This window comes from Palaemon carinicauda, chromosome 2 (assembly GCF_036898095.1).
Source record: "Palaemon carinicauda isolate YSFRI2023 chromosome 2, ASM3689809v2, whole genome shotgun sequence".
NCBI lineage: Eukaryota > Metazoa > Arthropoda > Malacostraca > Decapoda > Palaemonidae > Palaemon > Palaemon carinicauda.
This window is the reverse complement of record NC_090726.1, coordinates 31,553,178-31,569,236: the sequence shown is the minus strand read 5'-3', so window position 1 is coordinate 31,569,236 and position 16,059 is coordinate 31,553,178. Positions and strand designations below refer to the sequence as shown.

Below are 16,059 nucleotides of genomic sequence, written 5' to 3'. Positions count from 1 at the left end.
GGAGTTCAGAATGACAAAAGTCCCTCTTTGAGAGATCATCTAACAAAGATCAAAGTTGACAAGTAGCGTGCAAAATCAATTCTTTTTTTAAAAGCCAACACTTAAAAGTGCACAGTTTGTAAAATCATGAAATGTCTGCAGACAAAATAATACTGTATCTCCAAATAAAAACTAGACATGGGAAGGTACTGAACATGTAAATCCAACTTCTGAAGTATCAATACATTCAATTTTTTGCGGTCTTTAAATTTGACAGCGTAAATGAAGGTATAGGAGCAGGAATAATTCATATTTAACAGTTTTCTTTGGCAAAAAACTAATTTTACTATCAAATCATTACTTAGTGTTAAAAGTAAAAAAATAAGTTGAGAAGGAATCAAACTGTCTTATGACCAAGACTAATAAACGAGGATCGGTTGGGAGATGAGTCTGTATATGCAACACAACTTGATAAAAGATCCAGGGTACTGCAACTTTTTGGGTATGAAATATGAATGTATCTTTCATGTAAAATGGCAGTCTAATGAAAACTAGAAGTTTATCAACAGTAACTTGCAGGATTTTGATATAAAGATAAAGAAAAAAGAAAACAAGAACTGCACACAGGTACCAACTACTGAATAGCTTTCTATCAAGTCATATAAAATTCATGCAACATAATAGAAGTTACAAATTGAATACTCGTATACAATACAGTAATTCGTACTAGTGAATGATGGAGAAAGAAAATTTTGAGTAAATTAAAAGCCTTAAATATATCAAGCAAAAACTGTAAGAGCTACCAGGTAAGGAGACAAAAGTTAGCAACGAAATGAATTTCTCAAATCGCCCACTTCAAATCACACTTAATGTTAGTATAGATAAGCCAATAAGAAAGTGTTACATGAAAATCAACCCATCACCCTACAATGGTAATGAAAATTTTATATCTATAATAATCCCTTCTTCCTCCTTTAAAATTACAAAAAAAAAAATCATACAGCTTTCTTACTTGACCCCATTGCCAGTTATTCTGCATCCAGTCTCCCTGACCGCCTTGGTTGGCTCCTTGCCTTTGCATTCCAGATGGCCAATTGGCATTACCACCTTTATTTACCTGATCGGAATTCTCTTGGCTATGATCAACAGTCTTTTGCAGTGACGACTGCTGTTGAGTTTTGGGATCATCATTGGAGGTAACTTTAGTTGAAGTGTCATTGGTACTACCTGATGAGATTGGGGGTTTCTCTTTGGAAAAAGAGCCGTTTTGCTGCTGAAATTGCTCTAGTTTATTTTTCAACATCTCATCCCTCTTCTTAAGTAAGTCACTTCTCCACTTGTTCCAATCCTCCTCATATCTGTAAACAAAAGGAAAAATAATCAATAAATATACATGTATGATTACATAGTACATGTAACCAAGAAACATTGAAAAATGCTACATCCCTTCTGTTTGGGAGAGAGATATACATACTTTTTCAGTCCAGATTTGTCAGGATGATTCTTGTTCTCTTCTTGCCACTGTGTAAATTGCTTCTCCCAGTTGGCAAACTGTCTGTCAAATTCTTTAAGGTCTTCATCTGTCTGAAAATAATATACAAAATATATAACCATCATCTGTATAAACATAAAAGTAGAACCAATGACCAAACAACATTTAGGAGGGGATAAATAATGGGGGTGCTGATCAATTCTGAAAAGCTTGTTGTTATAAGATTTATGCCAATTAAGAGGCTGATCACATCAGACTGCACAGCAATACAATAAGAATTTACAACACCAAAGCAAAATATTAGACATCTATAACATACAAGTCATGCAAAATACATAATAAATTTCTAAAGTAATTTGTTTTTTTTCCTAACTATACAAACATAAGTCTTTTAATAGGTGTGTGTTTTAAAAACTAAAGCTGGAAATGGCTGTTAAAACTTATAACGAGGTGGTGGTTGTTAGCTGGAGGGTGACAGGTATACACTGCTCACCCAACAGGTCACTGAGCTCCCACTTTAACCTTAAACCTAGGACTTGTGAAGTGACTGACAGGGGAAGTATAACTTGAAGTACTCAAGTTTGTATCATTAGGAAGAATACAAATTTCAGAAATTAGTGATATGTTCCTACACGAATACATACCTTCGTCCTTTGACGCAAAAAATTTCCTTAAGTCCATAACAAAGCTGGCTAGTTTACTTCCCCTGGAAATGTCAAAGCACTTTAATCCTGTGCTGAAGCAAAAGTGATGACTCCTGTTAACCTTATAACAACCTTCCATGAAGATGTGGCAGATGTTAGGCTAGGTTTCTACCAGGGAATGGCAGATGGTCAACATATGTTGATTGAATGTATTGTTATTCATGAGAAATGGGTTTGCATATATTTGCCCTTATATATGCTTCAGCTGCCAATTCTCATCTTAATTTGTTGAACAGGAACTTAATTTCTATTACATTTCATATTCCTGATCTAGATATTAATCTGACACCGTCATTCAATGACTTCGTTATGCATGAAGCATAAAATTTTTCATAATTCTTACCATGCTTACATACAGATCTTCCTGAACAGTACCATCCTGTTTGTAATACTAGGCATACAGTTAATTCTAATAGTCAGGCCTTCATCATAAGGTTCAATACTACACAGTATTCCAGAAGCTTTATTCCTGCCATTACAAAGTTGTGGAATTATCTTCCTAATCGGGTAGTTGAATCAGTAGAAATTCAAAAGTTCAAACTTGCAAAAAATGTTTTATGTTGAACAGGCTGACATAAGTCTCTTTTTATGGTTTATACATCAAAGATCTGTTTGAATGTTGTTACTGTCCTTGAAATATTCTATTTTAATTGTTCATTACTTCTCATATTTATTAGCTTGTTTCCTTCCCTCAATAGGCTATTTTTTCCTGTTAGAGCCCTTGGGCTTATAGCATCCTGCTTTTCCAGCTAGGGTTGTAGCTCAGCTACTAAGAATAACAATTAAGAAATAAGGCAGGCAGAAGGGATGAGATGAGCCAGTGTACGGTTAAGTTTGAGGCAATGTAGGGGAGACGGTGAGCGGTTCCAGCCTGTTGTTGGAGAACTGAGAGGAGGAGGATGGGTCTCCAATTGTCAAAAAGCCATACTAGGAAGGTATAAACAGGAACAAGAATAAGGATATTGGCAGGCTTGCACAGACAACGGTCACACAGCTACAACTATTGGGAAACAACTGCATATCCTAGTCTTCTTCCTTACTAGCCCTTGCTCATGACAATTTTCCAATGCATTCAACTAAAGGAAAGCAAAAGATTAAAATATCCATATAAGGATGCAGAGAAGTATGCCTGTAAATTTCTGCAGTTGAAAACGAAGTGGGAATTCGGTGACCTGACAAGTGATCAGGGCTTAACGACCACCCTCCAGCTAACCACCTACACCTCTTTATAAATTTTAATAGCCATATCCAGCTTCCCTGAAAACAAACATATACTAATGATCAAAGGCTTTTATTCGTGTAGGAACAAACAGATTTTTGTGTGCTAAACTACAGGTGATGGAAATAAGAATGACAAGGATACAATCCAAAGAATAAAACCATGAGAACCTAGAAAGAAAGCAGCTTATGTTACAAAAAAATGTTATTTTCATTAGTAAAATAAATTTTTGAATATACTTACCCGATAATCATGTAGCTGTCAACTCCGTTGCCCGACAGAATTCTATGGAGGGATACGCCAGCTATCACAATACTAGAAGGGGGTGTACTTACCAGCGCCACCTGTGGCCAGGTACTCAATCATTTGTTGTTGACACCTCCTCAATTATTCCTCGGTCCCACTGGTTCTCTATGGGGAGGAAGGGAGGGTCAATTAAATCATGATTATCGGGTAAGTATATTCAAAAATTTATTTTACTAATGAAAATAAAATTTTTCAATATTAAACTTACCCGATAATCATGTAGCTGATTCACACCCAGGGGGGTGGGTGAAAACCAGTGTACAAGATTAAAGGATAGCTAAGTATCCCAAATTTCATATACAGTAACAGTTATCTCAAATAACAATGAAATAATAAGTACCTGGTAAGGAAGTCGAATTGAACCGTTACTCTGCCTCTTTTTTAAGTTCGTCTTCCTTACTGAGCGCAGCGTTCCTCTTGGAGGCTGAATCAACCCAAAGGTGCTAAAGTATATAGGGTTGCAACCCCTACTAAAGGACCTCTACACAACCTCTAACCCAGGCGCTTCTCAAGAATGAATTGACCACCCGCCAAATCAAAAGGATGCGGAAGGCTTCTTAGCCTACCGTAACAACCATAAAAACAACAATAAAAGCATTCAAGAGAAAGGTTAAAAAAGGTTATGGGATTAAGGGAATGTAGTGGCTGAGCCCTCACCTACTACTGCACTCGCTGCTACGAATGGTCCCAGGGTGTAGCAGTTCTCGTAAAGAGACTGGACATCTTTCAGATAAAATGATGCAAACACTGACTTGCTCCTCCAATAGGTTGCATCCATTATGCTCTGCAGAGAACGGTTTTTATTAAAGGCCATCGAAGTAGCTACGGCTCTTACTTCGTGGGTCCTTACCTTCAGCAATGCAAGGTCTTCCTCCTTTAAGTGAGAATGTGCTTCTCTGATCAGAAGCCTTATATAATACGAAAGCCCATTCTTGGACATGGGTCTCGAGGGTTTCCTGATAGCACACCATAAGGCTTCTGACTGTCCTCGGAGAGGTTTAGACCTCTTGAGATAATATTTGTGAGCTCTGACAGGGCAAAGAACTCTCTCTAGTTCGTTACCTACCATGTTGGAGAGGCTAGGTATCTCGAACGATTTAGGCCAAGGACGTGAAGGAAGCTCGTTCTTTGCTAGGAATCCAAGCTGAAAAGAACATGTAGCCGATTCGGTTGTGAAACCAATGTTCTTGCTGAAGGCATGAACCTCACTGACTCTCTTAGCTGTTGCAAGGCAAACGAGAAAAAGAGTCTTGAGGGTAAGGTCCTTGAATGAAGCTGACTGGAGAGGTTCGAACCTAGATGTCATAAGGAACCTTAAGACTACGTCTAGATTCCAGCCTGGAGTGGAAAGACGACGATCTTTAGACGTCTCAAAAGACTTAAGAATGTCTTGAAGGTCCTTGTTGGAAGACAGGTCCAAACCTCTGTGGCGGAGAACTGAGGCCAACATACTCCTATATCCTTTAATCGTAGGAGCTGAAAGGGATCTCTCATTCCTAAGATGAAGAAGGAAGTCAGCTATTTGGGTCACAGAGGTATTGGTAGAGGATATCGAATTGGCTCTACACCAGCTTCGGAAGACCTCCCACTTAGACTGGTAGACTCTACGAGTGGAAACCCTTCTTGCTCTGGCAATCGCACTGGCTGCCTCCTTCGAAAAGCCTCGAGCTCTAGCGAATCTTTCGACAGTCTGAAGGCAGTCAGCCGAAGAGCGTGGAGGTTTGGGTGCAACCTGTCTACGTGAGGTTGACGTAGAAGGTCCACTCTTAGAGGTAGAGTCCTGGGGAAGTCTACTAGCCATTGTAGTACCTCTGTGAACCATTCTCTTGCAGGCCAAAGGGGAGCAACCAGCGTCAGCCGTGTCCCTTCGTGCGAGACGAATTTCTGCAGAACCTTGTTTATTATCTTGAACGGAGGGAATGCGTACAGGTCGAGATGGGACCAGTTCAGTAGAAAGGCATCCACATGAACTGCTGCAGGGTCTGGAACAGGAGAGCAATACAGAGGAAGTCTCTTGGTTATGGAGGTGGCAAACAGATCTATGGTAGGTTGACCCCACAAGGTCCAAAGTCTGTTGCACACACTCTTGTGGAGGGTCCATTCCGTGGGAATGACCTGATTCCTTCTGCTTAGGCGATCTGCTGACACGTTCATATCGCCCTGGATGAACCTCGTGACTAGAGAGAGGTTTAGACTTCTTGACCAAATGAGGAGGTCCCTTGCGATCTCGTAAAGGCTCCTCGAATGGGTCCCTCCTTGCTTGGAGATGTAAGCCAAGGCTGTGGTGTTGTCCGAGTTCACCTCCACCACTTTGCCTAGCAGGAGGGACTTGAAGTTCAATAGGGCTAGATGAACTGCCAGCAGCTCCTTGCAGTTGATGTGGAGAGATCGTTGTTCCTCGTTCCACATTCCCGAGCATTCCCGTCCGTCCAAGGTTGCACCCCAGCCCGAGTCCGAAGCATCTGAGAAGAGATGAAGATTGGGGGTCTGAATGGCCAAGGATAGACCCTCTTTGAGAAGGAGGTTGTGCTTCCACCACAGGAGAGTGGTCTTCATCTCTTGGTTGATAGGGATAGAGACTGCTTCTAGAGTCGAACTCTTGTCCCAATGAGCTGCCAGGTGGAATTGAAGAGGGCGGAGGTGGAGTCTCCCTAGCTCGACAAACAGGGCCAGTGACGAGAGAGTCCCTGTGAGACTCATCCACTGTCTCACTGAGCAACTGCTCCTCTTCAGCATGCTCATGATGCACTCTAGGGCTTGGCTTATCCTGGGGGCCGATGGAAAAGCCCGAAAACTCTGACTCTGAATCTCCATTCCCAGATACACGATGGATTGTGAGGGAATGAGTTGAGATTTTTCCAAATTGACTAATAGACCTAGGTCTCTGATTAAGTCTAAAGTCCAATGAAGATTCTCCAGACAACGACGACTCGAGGAGGCTCTCAACAGCCAGTCGTCTAGGTAGAGGGAGGCTCTGATGCTTGACAAGTGAAGGAATTTGGCTACATTCCTCATCAGAAGGGTAAAGACCATAGGAGCTGTGCTTAGGCCAAAACACAGGGCTTGGAATTGATAGACGACCTTTCCGAAAACGAATCTCAGGAAAGGTTGGGAGTCTGGATGAATCGGAACGTGAAAGTATGCGTCTTTCAAGTCCAAAGAGACCATCCAGTCCTCCTGTCTGACCGCTGCTAAGACCGACTTGGTCGTCTCCATCGTGAACGTCAGCTTGGTGACATACTCGTTGAGAGCGCTGACGTCCAGCACCGGTCTCCAACCTCCTGTCTTCTTGGCCACAAGAAAGAGACGGTTGTAGAAGCCCGGGGATTGATGGTCCCGGACTATAACCACTGCCTTCTTCTGCACAAGAAGCGACACCTCCTGGTGCAAAGCTAGCCTCTTGTCCTCCTCTTTGTAGTTGGGAGAGAGGTTGATGGGCGAAGTGGTCAGAGGTGGTTTGAGGCAGAATGGAATCCTGTAACCGAACCTCAGCCAACTGACAGACTGTGCGTCTGCACCTCTCTTCTCCCAAGCTCGCCAGAAGGTCTTGAGTCTGGCTCCTACTGTTGTCTGGAGAAGCGGAGAGTCAGTTCTTTCCTTTGGATGACCTGGATCCTTTCCTGGACTTGCCTTTGTACGAGTCTGGACGGGAGCTTCCTCGGCTGGGGGCTCTACCACGAAAGGGCGGTATGAACCTAGTGGCAGGGGTATCAGCCACTGGGGAGCGGTAAGTCTTAGGAACTGAGGAGGCAACTTTAGACTTACGAGCCGAAGAAGCTACAAGATCGTGCGTATCCTTCTGTATCAGGGCAGCAGACAAGTCCTTAATGAGCTCTTCGGGAAAAAGGAACTTCGAGAGCGGAGCAAAAAGAAGTTGAGAACGTTGGCAAGGTGTAATGCTGGCGGAAAGGAAGGAACACAGCTGTTCCCTTTTCTTCAACACCCCTGATACAAACAAGGACGCTAGCTCGCCCGATCCATCTCTGATGGCCTTATCCATGCAGGACATTAACAGCATGGCAGAATCTTTGTCCGCAGGAGAGGTTTTCTTGCTGAGGGCCCCCAGGCACCAGTCGAGAAAATTGAACATTTCAAACGCTCTAAACATCCCTTTCAGCAAGTGATCCAGGTCTGAGAAGGTCCAACACACCTTCGAGCGCCTCATAGCAGTCCTTCGAGGCGAGTCTACCAGACTTGAGAAGTCAGCCTGGGCAGAGGCAGGTACTCCCAAGCCTGGTGCTTCCCCTGTGGCATACCAAACGCTCGCTTTCGAAGTGAGCTTCGTTGGAGGGAACATGAAGGAAGTCTTGCCAAGATGTTGTTTAGACTGCAGCCACTCCCCTAAGATCCTAAAAGCCCTCTTGGAGGATCTAGCTAGGACAAGCTTGGTATAGCAAGACTTAGCTTGTTGCACGCCCAGCGAAAACTCAGATGGTGGAGAGCGGGGAATAGCAGAGACAAAATGGTCTGGATAAACCTCCCTGAGAAGAGCCAAGACCTTGCGAAAATCAAGAGACTGTGGAGAAAGCTTGGATTCGTCCACGTCTGATGAGGGATCAAGGTGTGCCTCCTCATCATCCGAAACCTCATCCCCAGAATGAGGCGAAGAGATCGGATACGAATGCTGAACCGCAGAGTCAGAACGAGCAGGAACAATAACCGTGGTGGACGGAGGAGGAGCAGTAAGTTCCTGTTCCTGTGGAATGAGTGGAGCGTGATGAGACCGAGGCTGCGCAGAACAAGGCAAAGTTCTCGCAAGCAGAGGTGTCTGAGGCGCAGGATCAGGGTGCACGGGTTGAGCTCGGTGCAGCAGCTGAGGAGACTGACTCATGGGTGGAAGAGGTTGTTGTACCTCCACCGAGAGTTGCACCACCGGTGGAGCAGCCAGGGGAGGCGGAGGAAGAGTGGAGTAATCCTCCTGATCCCAAACAGAAGGTTGCCTTAAAGAAGGCTGAGGCTGAACAACACTGGGAACAGCGAACACAGAATGTGGCTCAACATCGTACGCCTGGCAGATGGTGCTGCGACTAGGTGGAGCGAGCGCAGGCGGGTTGAGCACAGGTTGAGCGGGTGCAGGCGGAAGGAGTGCAGGTGGAGGCGGAGGTGCAACACTCTCAGCACGACACTCACGCATCAGGTCCGAAAGCTGAGCTTGCATGGACTGAAGCATAGACCACTTGGGATCAGCAGAGACGGCAGCAGACTGAGGTAAAGCCTTAACAGTCGAGCTCTGTTGTGGCAGAACCTTACTCCTCTTGGGCGGAGTACAGTCGACAGATGACTGAGGCGAGTCGGAGCTGAGCCAATGACTGCAACCTGGCTGAGCACTCGCGGGCTGGACTCTGCGTTTATGCGGTCTCGAGACCTGAGACCAACGTTTCTTCCCAGAAAGAAGATCAGCGGACGAGCGGAAGACGGGCTCAATCGTCTGCAAGTGGGAGTGACGGTCCGTGGAAGACACGCCCGCAACCACTGAGGATAATTCTGTGCGCCTAACAAGGCCTGCCGAACCCTTATGCCCTTCGACATTGCTTCTCCCCTGGGCTTGGGAGCTTGCAAGAGGTCCCGGACTGGGAGGACGACTGGCTCGCACAGAAAAATCCTCACGCACCACACTGGCACTAACACTAGCACAAGGCACTGCACCGACACTAGCACTCGTCACAGCACTGGCACTAACTTCACCCACTGCACTCTTGACCTTCAGCTCTTTCACTTCGGCCATCAGAGACTTATGGTCACTTACCACTGACTCTACCTTATCGCCTAAAGCCTGAATAGCACGTAAAACCACTGACATATCAGGCGGAGGGCACACAGTAGGATCGGGGGTAGCCACTACAGGGGTAGGAACAGGAAGGGGATCATGAGATGAGGAAAATAAAGAAGAGTGAGAAGAACTCCTCCTAGCTCTAACTCTCTCTAACTTAGTAGAATACTTTAAAAGACGGACAAAATCCAATTCCGAAAGTCCGGCGCATTCCTCACATCGATTTTCTAACTGACAGGGTCTGTCCCTACAGTCAGAACAAGCGGTGTGAGGATCTACCGAGGCCTTCGGAATACGTCTATTGCAAGACCTACATCGTCTATGGGAGGGGGCTTGCGAAATGTCAGACATTTTGTTTTCAAGAGTAGTCAAAGGGAGATCCAAAAAACAAGCAAAAATTCGTTAACCGTTAAACTGAACTAAATAAAAGCTATCTAGCTAATATCAGAAGGTTTCCAGTAATGCGACAGCCGTTAATCAGAGAGAATACTTCACCAAATATCCGTGAATAAACTCGAAGACCATAAGCGTATCCCAGAACGTCTAGCCGGAGGCACGACAGAGGAATAATTGAGGAGGTGTCAACAACAAATGATTGAGTACCTGGCCACAGGTGGCGCTGGTAAGTACACCCCCTTCTAGTATTGTGATAGCTGGCGTATCCCTCCATAGAATTCTGTCGGGCAACGGAGTTGACAGCTACATGATTATCGGGTAAGTTTAATATTGAAAAAAAAAGAATGATAGTGAGTTTGTGTGTTTGTATAAATGAGATTGGGAATTTCACATCTAAGAAAGTGAAACAGTGTATGTGGGAGGACTTTGGGGAGCAGCAGCTACTGAAAAAATTAAGACCATCTTTATTACCCTAATTACAGTACTACTGGATTATGAAGCCAAACACTTTGAGTGACATTTGCTTCTTCACAAATAAGAAACACGAGAATTTTTTTAAATACGAAATGCGATTCATGGATGCAGAGTTCTGGGAAGAATGTAATATATCAAAATCTCAAACAGTATGGACTCAGGATTGAATGAAGAGTAGTATGAAGAAAGGGGTAGGATGATGATCAGATGGAAGGTCTTGAGAATTAGGGAGAATGGGTAGATGTGTAAATGTAGACCAGATAGGAAACCACACCAGTATTCTTTACCATGTACAAATTTATAAAACAATTCATAATCACTTAATAATCTAGTAAAAATACAGGAGAAAAATGTAAGGAAATTCATTATAATACATTAATTTCTGGAATTAAAGGGCACACTTTCAATTAGCAATATGCTTTTCTTCAAGTATTTGAAAGCGACTACATAAAAGCTAATTCACTCTTACCGATTCATCAAATTTTGTAACGCCACTTGCAGCATTATTACTTGCAACGGCATTGTTTAACGTTGAATATCCACCGCTGGTAACTCCTACAAATTGGAAATAAATGGAAAATAAGAAGTAATAACCAGATATCTACGAAAGCTTTTCAAAACATGAAAAGAAAAGAATTGCTAATATAAATTTTAAACAAGTAAAAACGACGAGAGAAAATTACCCTTTACCAAAACTACGTATTCATCTTAGCACAGGAGTTTTCAACATTTTTATTTCATAGCTTAATGTCTAATAACACTTAAAGGGTTAAAGTCTAATAGAGTGTCTTATCAACAAATATTCTTATCTAACATGATCCTTTCCTATTTTGCAAAACTTTTAAAAGGTCAGATACATAAGTTGGCAATACTCAAATGAAAATATCATGCCCCCCCCCCCCCTCCACCTTAACTTTAAGACCTATCTTACTCAATTACAAAATCAATTGCTTGAACAAATGTTCTTTGTTCATAATGCCCAATTTGAAATTTAAAAGCATTATAACCAATAATGGTGGATATACATAACACTATGGCAGTACAAATCTCTAAATGAAAATTAGGCCTGTGCTAGGTAATAGAGCAAGAACTTTATATATTATGCATAAAAATACTAAATTAACCATAAGGAAAAGGGGGTACAAGAATAGAAGGGTGAATAACAAGAGAGAAGATTCTTGCCACAACATTACACAGAATTGGTCTGGTTTATGTGCAAAGTTAATTTTGAATGTCCTCTGTGTTTCCTTTTATATATCTTTTAGATCAAGGAAAATGTACAGTAGTTGTTGGATACTTTATCTTATGGATTGGACCTGAAGAACACAGTATACATATGGTAACTGTACTACCAGACCTTTGCAATGTGGAAAATTTAGGAGCAAAAATATATACTTCGAGTCTACAGTTGAAAGGCAAAGAAAAGCAAAAGGGAATCTCGTTGAAGGAGGAGCAAAAAAAAACACAATTGGTACTAACAACTAGAACATTCCAAACCAAGGATATAAAGTATAAATAATTCAGGTTTGAAGGAACTAAGATTAAAGTTTATACCTTCCAAACTTTTTTAGATAACTATATACTATAATGTACTTTATCTTTATACTGTAATTGAAATATTCATAACAAATAACCTATGGAAATGGTACTATTAATGATTTGAAAAACTAATGACATAAAAAGTCTTTAGAAAAAATTTGAATCCTATCAAAAGGGATATGAATCCTATCACCTGATAGATATACAATTATTGTAACTTGAAAGTATTTTGTTGACGTGGCAAGGAGCATGTTGAGGATGATGTAAGATCATTTAAGAGAGGGGCAGATGGTATGATGTAGTATGACTATTAACAGTGAGAAGTACCACCTGTGGCTAAATAATTTTACATTACTTTTTTATTATAAGGAGAAGTACAGTATATTCATTATCAATAAACTATAAAAAAAAATTTTGATTGTCAAAACTTCTGCAGTAATGAAATCACTTCAAAGATGAATCTTATGTTAGAAAACTTAAAGATATCTTTATGAAAAGTACAGCAATCGTAAAATTGCAGTACACACACGCTAATACGAAACCACTTACCAGTGGCTGCGACACCAGCACCAATCTTTTCCTTATGTTCATCTGGTGGAGGGGGTGGCGGTGGGTCTTCTGGTGGAGGTGGGGCAGATGGTGGGGGCCCCGCGGGAGGTTTTGCATCCATTGCAGGGGCTGAAGAAGCTGCAGTCCCACTTGCATTATGACTTGGAGGAGGAACACTTGTGTTTGGTACAGATGCTACGGCTGGCGGAGGGACGGACATCCATGACATAGCAGCTGCTGCTGAAGGGTCACCGTACATGCCATACATTCCATACATCTGAAAATATTGCAACATTTTATTTAAATTATAATTCTTATTTCAACAGATATCATAAACTAATGTATGCAAAATAACACAATATACATTGGTTTTTTTTTTAAATAAAAGAAAGTTAATTTTGTGAGAAATATAAGAAATTTATACGAGTTTACTTACCCCCGGCTGACCCCACATCCAAGGATTTGCTGCAGAACCAGCTTGCTGCTGCCATTGTTGTTGATGCTGGTCCTGCTGTTGTGAGTATGCAGCATACTGCTGGGCTTGCTCTTGTAAGCTACTCATGTGCTCCTGAATGGAAAATCACAACTTTTTATATGTATTCATTTGTTGCAAACCATAAAAATATCTATATGCTGCATACATTTGAATTCTTTCCCGGCACAGAAAGCAGTACTTGGGAAATTGTAATCAATTTCAATATCAACAACATGGGGCTCTTCACAATCATGCCTTGGGTCTTTTAAAAACCATGCTTTACTTGTATAAGCTAATTAATAAGAACAAAACTGTAAATATTAATTTATTGTACTACAGTATACTTAATAAAGTGAGAAATGGACAATAAGGGAGTGGTCCTGGTTTTAAATAGATTCATTTCCCCGCTGGTGCCACGTCTCCACAGATTACTGGACCGTTCTCCAACACCACCCCATTTACTCTCTTTTTGTCTCCCTCTGCTTCTATTTAAATTTGTATTTCTGAAATCATTTCTCTCTATTCCCCTTTTCTTCCAAGAAGCTACCTGTTCATGTTGTAGATAACGGCCTTGGCCTGGCTATGAAGATGGCTATTTGGCAAGCTTGAAGCAGGAGAATAGTCCAACACAAGAGTGTGCGTGTCACAGTGTGTGTAGCAGTAGCATCCGACATATGAGGATTGGAGGGCTGCCCCTCATAAGGGACACCTTTATACAGAAAACGGAGCTTGAATTTTAAAAAATGGTGCCCTCACTTATCGTCCATTTCTCAGTGCATTGAGTATGGCTTGACTTAACAAATCACTAGCCTTACAGGAACTTCTTACAGCTGTAACTTAGTTTAAAAAATATTGTAAATCCTAACTAAATTTTAAGCCAATTCTATTTATCTTATCCCTCACGATGATTCAACTACCACTAACGGGCAAAATTTTTAAAGTAGTTTTATATTTTTCCGAGCTATACAAACCAGTCTTTTAAAATAGGGAATATCTTCAGGAGAGATGGAACAGCTACTAAAATCATTAAGGAGGTAGTTAACCGGTGGTGGTGAGCGCAGGCAATTTAGCCCCACCCACTCTCCTCATGGAGTCTTAAATTTTGACCTTCGGCTCTGGATTGAAAGAGGTGGTTGAGGTGGGAGGTTTACCATTAAAGGACTCACGTTTGTACAACTAGACAAAATAGAAAAGCAATATTCAATTTCTTATTTGTTCCTGTGTATAATGTACAACTTTTGTCCTTTAAAATACAATGTATCTTTAATAGGTAGGAACTCCCCCTAGACACAAACTAGTTGGTTCTTTTTCTTCCCTGGAATATGTCACTCCAGTACAGGAGAGAGGGAGATGACTCCAGCAATATCAGCCCAACATAGGTTATTTAGGCTGACAGGGCCTGGCCAGTGCTTAGTTATGCACAGTTATGGCTGATAGTCCTTGCCTCATATCAGCCCAACATATGGTATTAAACTGACAGGGCCTGGCCAGTGCTTAGTTATTAGTCCCAGAGCTCGGAGGGTTTTATTTATGTTTTTGAGTGCAAAAGGTGTTAGTTGTTTCTATAGTAGAATTTTCTCAGCAATTCAAAAATTTATTTCTTACAAACACAGTGGTAGCCGTTTCCTCAGAAACTGATGTTAAAGATGGGTACCCCTTGTGAAAAAGAGCAATTCCATACATATTAATTTAAATGCGCATTTCCCAAATTTAAATGTATATAATGCCTCCAAATAATTATTTTATGTTAAGAATACCTTATTATGCTTCATTTGGGGTGAATAATGTTAGATTGTTTTGATTTTTGTTCTTTCAGATAAGCCTAGATGTCGCCAAAAGTTGTCGCGAACAAGTGAATTCTGTAATTTTCTCTCTTTTTTCATATTATATACAAAAGAAATGCTCATTATCTTTTGGGTACTGTTGTGGCCTATATTTCTCATCCATCATGTTTTTTAAAAACATTTTGAAATCTATCATGATGTAGTTAAGATGAGCAATGCATTAATGAATGGGCATACAATTGCATTGTTAATTATGTTGATATTTGGATAACTTTAAACATTTCTTATAAACCACAGTTTCTTTTGCTTAATCCTTGATTTCTATCTGGGTTTATCTGCAAATTCATCCTATTTTCTTGTAATGTATATTTCAAATCTGCTTTACTAGGTTTACCTGAATCTGGAGCTGTTGGATGGCTTTATTAATGGTAGTTAAGTAAGTCAATCGTAGGTAGTTAAGGTGGTGGTAATGGTGATGGTGATGTCGCATAAATATTATTTGTGCTTTCAGGTTATTAGTGTAGCGTAGAAAATGGCAAATAAGATCTCTTGTATTCTCCATACCACTGGAAAATGCATGGATGAGGTAAAGACATTTGATCCAGATTCATGGGAGAAAGTCAAACACGCTGATGGTGCACGGCGAAAATTATTCAAAGATTCAAAATACCTTTCAGTTAAGCTTCCTGACTATTATGGTGATACAGATGGGTATCACTCTCAATGTTATAAAAGTTTCACTGCTGTTCGTCAGGCCATACCAGACAATTTACATGCAAAGGCAAATACATCTGAAAATTCTTACGATCCAGCATTGAACATAACCCAGCATCTAGCAAAGGAATTTTCCCAAAACTATGCTTGTTCTGTAACTGCAGTGAAAAGTCAGCAGGAAAAAAAAAGCCAAAAGAAAGACTAGGCAACTGTGAAACCATTGTGAGTGCCCAAAGTATCCAAGATGCAGCACAGACACTGTGTGATGGACAGCTTTTAGCAAAAATTGCTGGTATTGACCTCATCTCTAAAGAGGTCAAATATCACCACTCCTACAGAAAATCTTACCTGCAACGTGCCCAGAGAGAACTGGTGACATTCAATCATGCATCCGAAAAATCACAAGCCCATAAGACTGCTTTCATTGAGCTAAAACAATACATTGACAAAACATCTCGTCAGACTGGTATTACTGCATTCACCACAGCAAAGGGAGCAAGAAAACGATGGATGATCACCCGTGCAGCAAGGAGTGCCATTGTAGGAACATTGTTCTTGAAAGCAGGTTTAAAGTCCACCGATGACACAGCAAAGGAACTCAAGTCTTATCGGGTTAAAAGGGACAATGATGATCTGCAGGCTCTTGTGAACAACATAG

At 41.4% G+C, this 16,059-nt stretch overlaps 1 protein-coding gene across 6 annotated transcripts in view; it reads right to left on the bottom strand.

Annotated features, from left to right (window-relative positions):
- LOC137623482 (YLP motif-containing protein 1-like) overlaps nt 1-16,059 on the bottom strand; it is a 199,628-nt gene that overhangs the window by 146,527 nt on the left and 37,042 nt on the right. For 5 of the 6 annotated variants that reach the window (XM_068354350.1, XM_068354315.1, XM_068354336.1 and 2 more), the window contains 5 exons: nt 12,865-12,996; nt 12,429-12,705; nt 10,810-10,895; nt 1,454-1,563; nt 992-1,337 (listed from right to left, as the gene is read on the bottom strand). In XM_068354350.1, coding sequence (XP_068210451.1) covers nt 992-1,337; nt 1,454-1,563; nt 10,810-10,895; nt 12,429-12,705; nt 12,865-12,996 — 951 coding nt within the window. The remainder of the gene's footprint in view (nt 1-991; nt 1,338-1,453; nt 1,564-10,809; nt 10,896-12,428; nt 12,706-12,864; nt 12,997-16,059) is intronic. The other variant, XM_068354344.1, reaches the window with a different exon arrangement.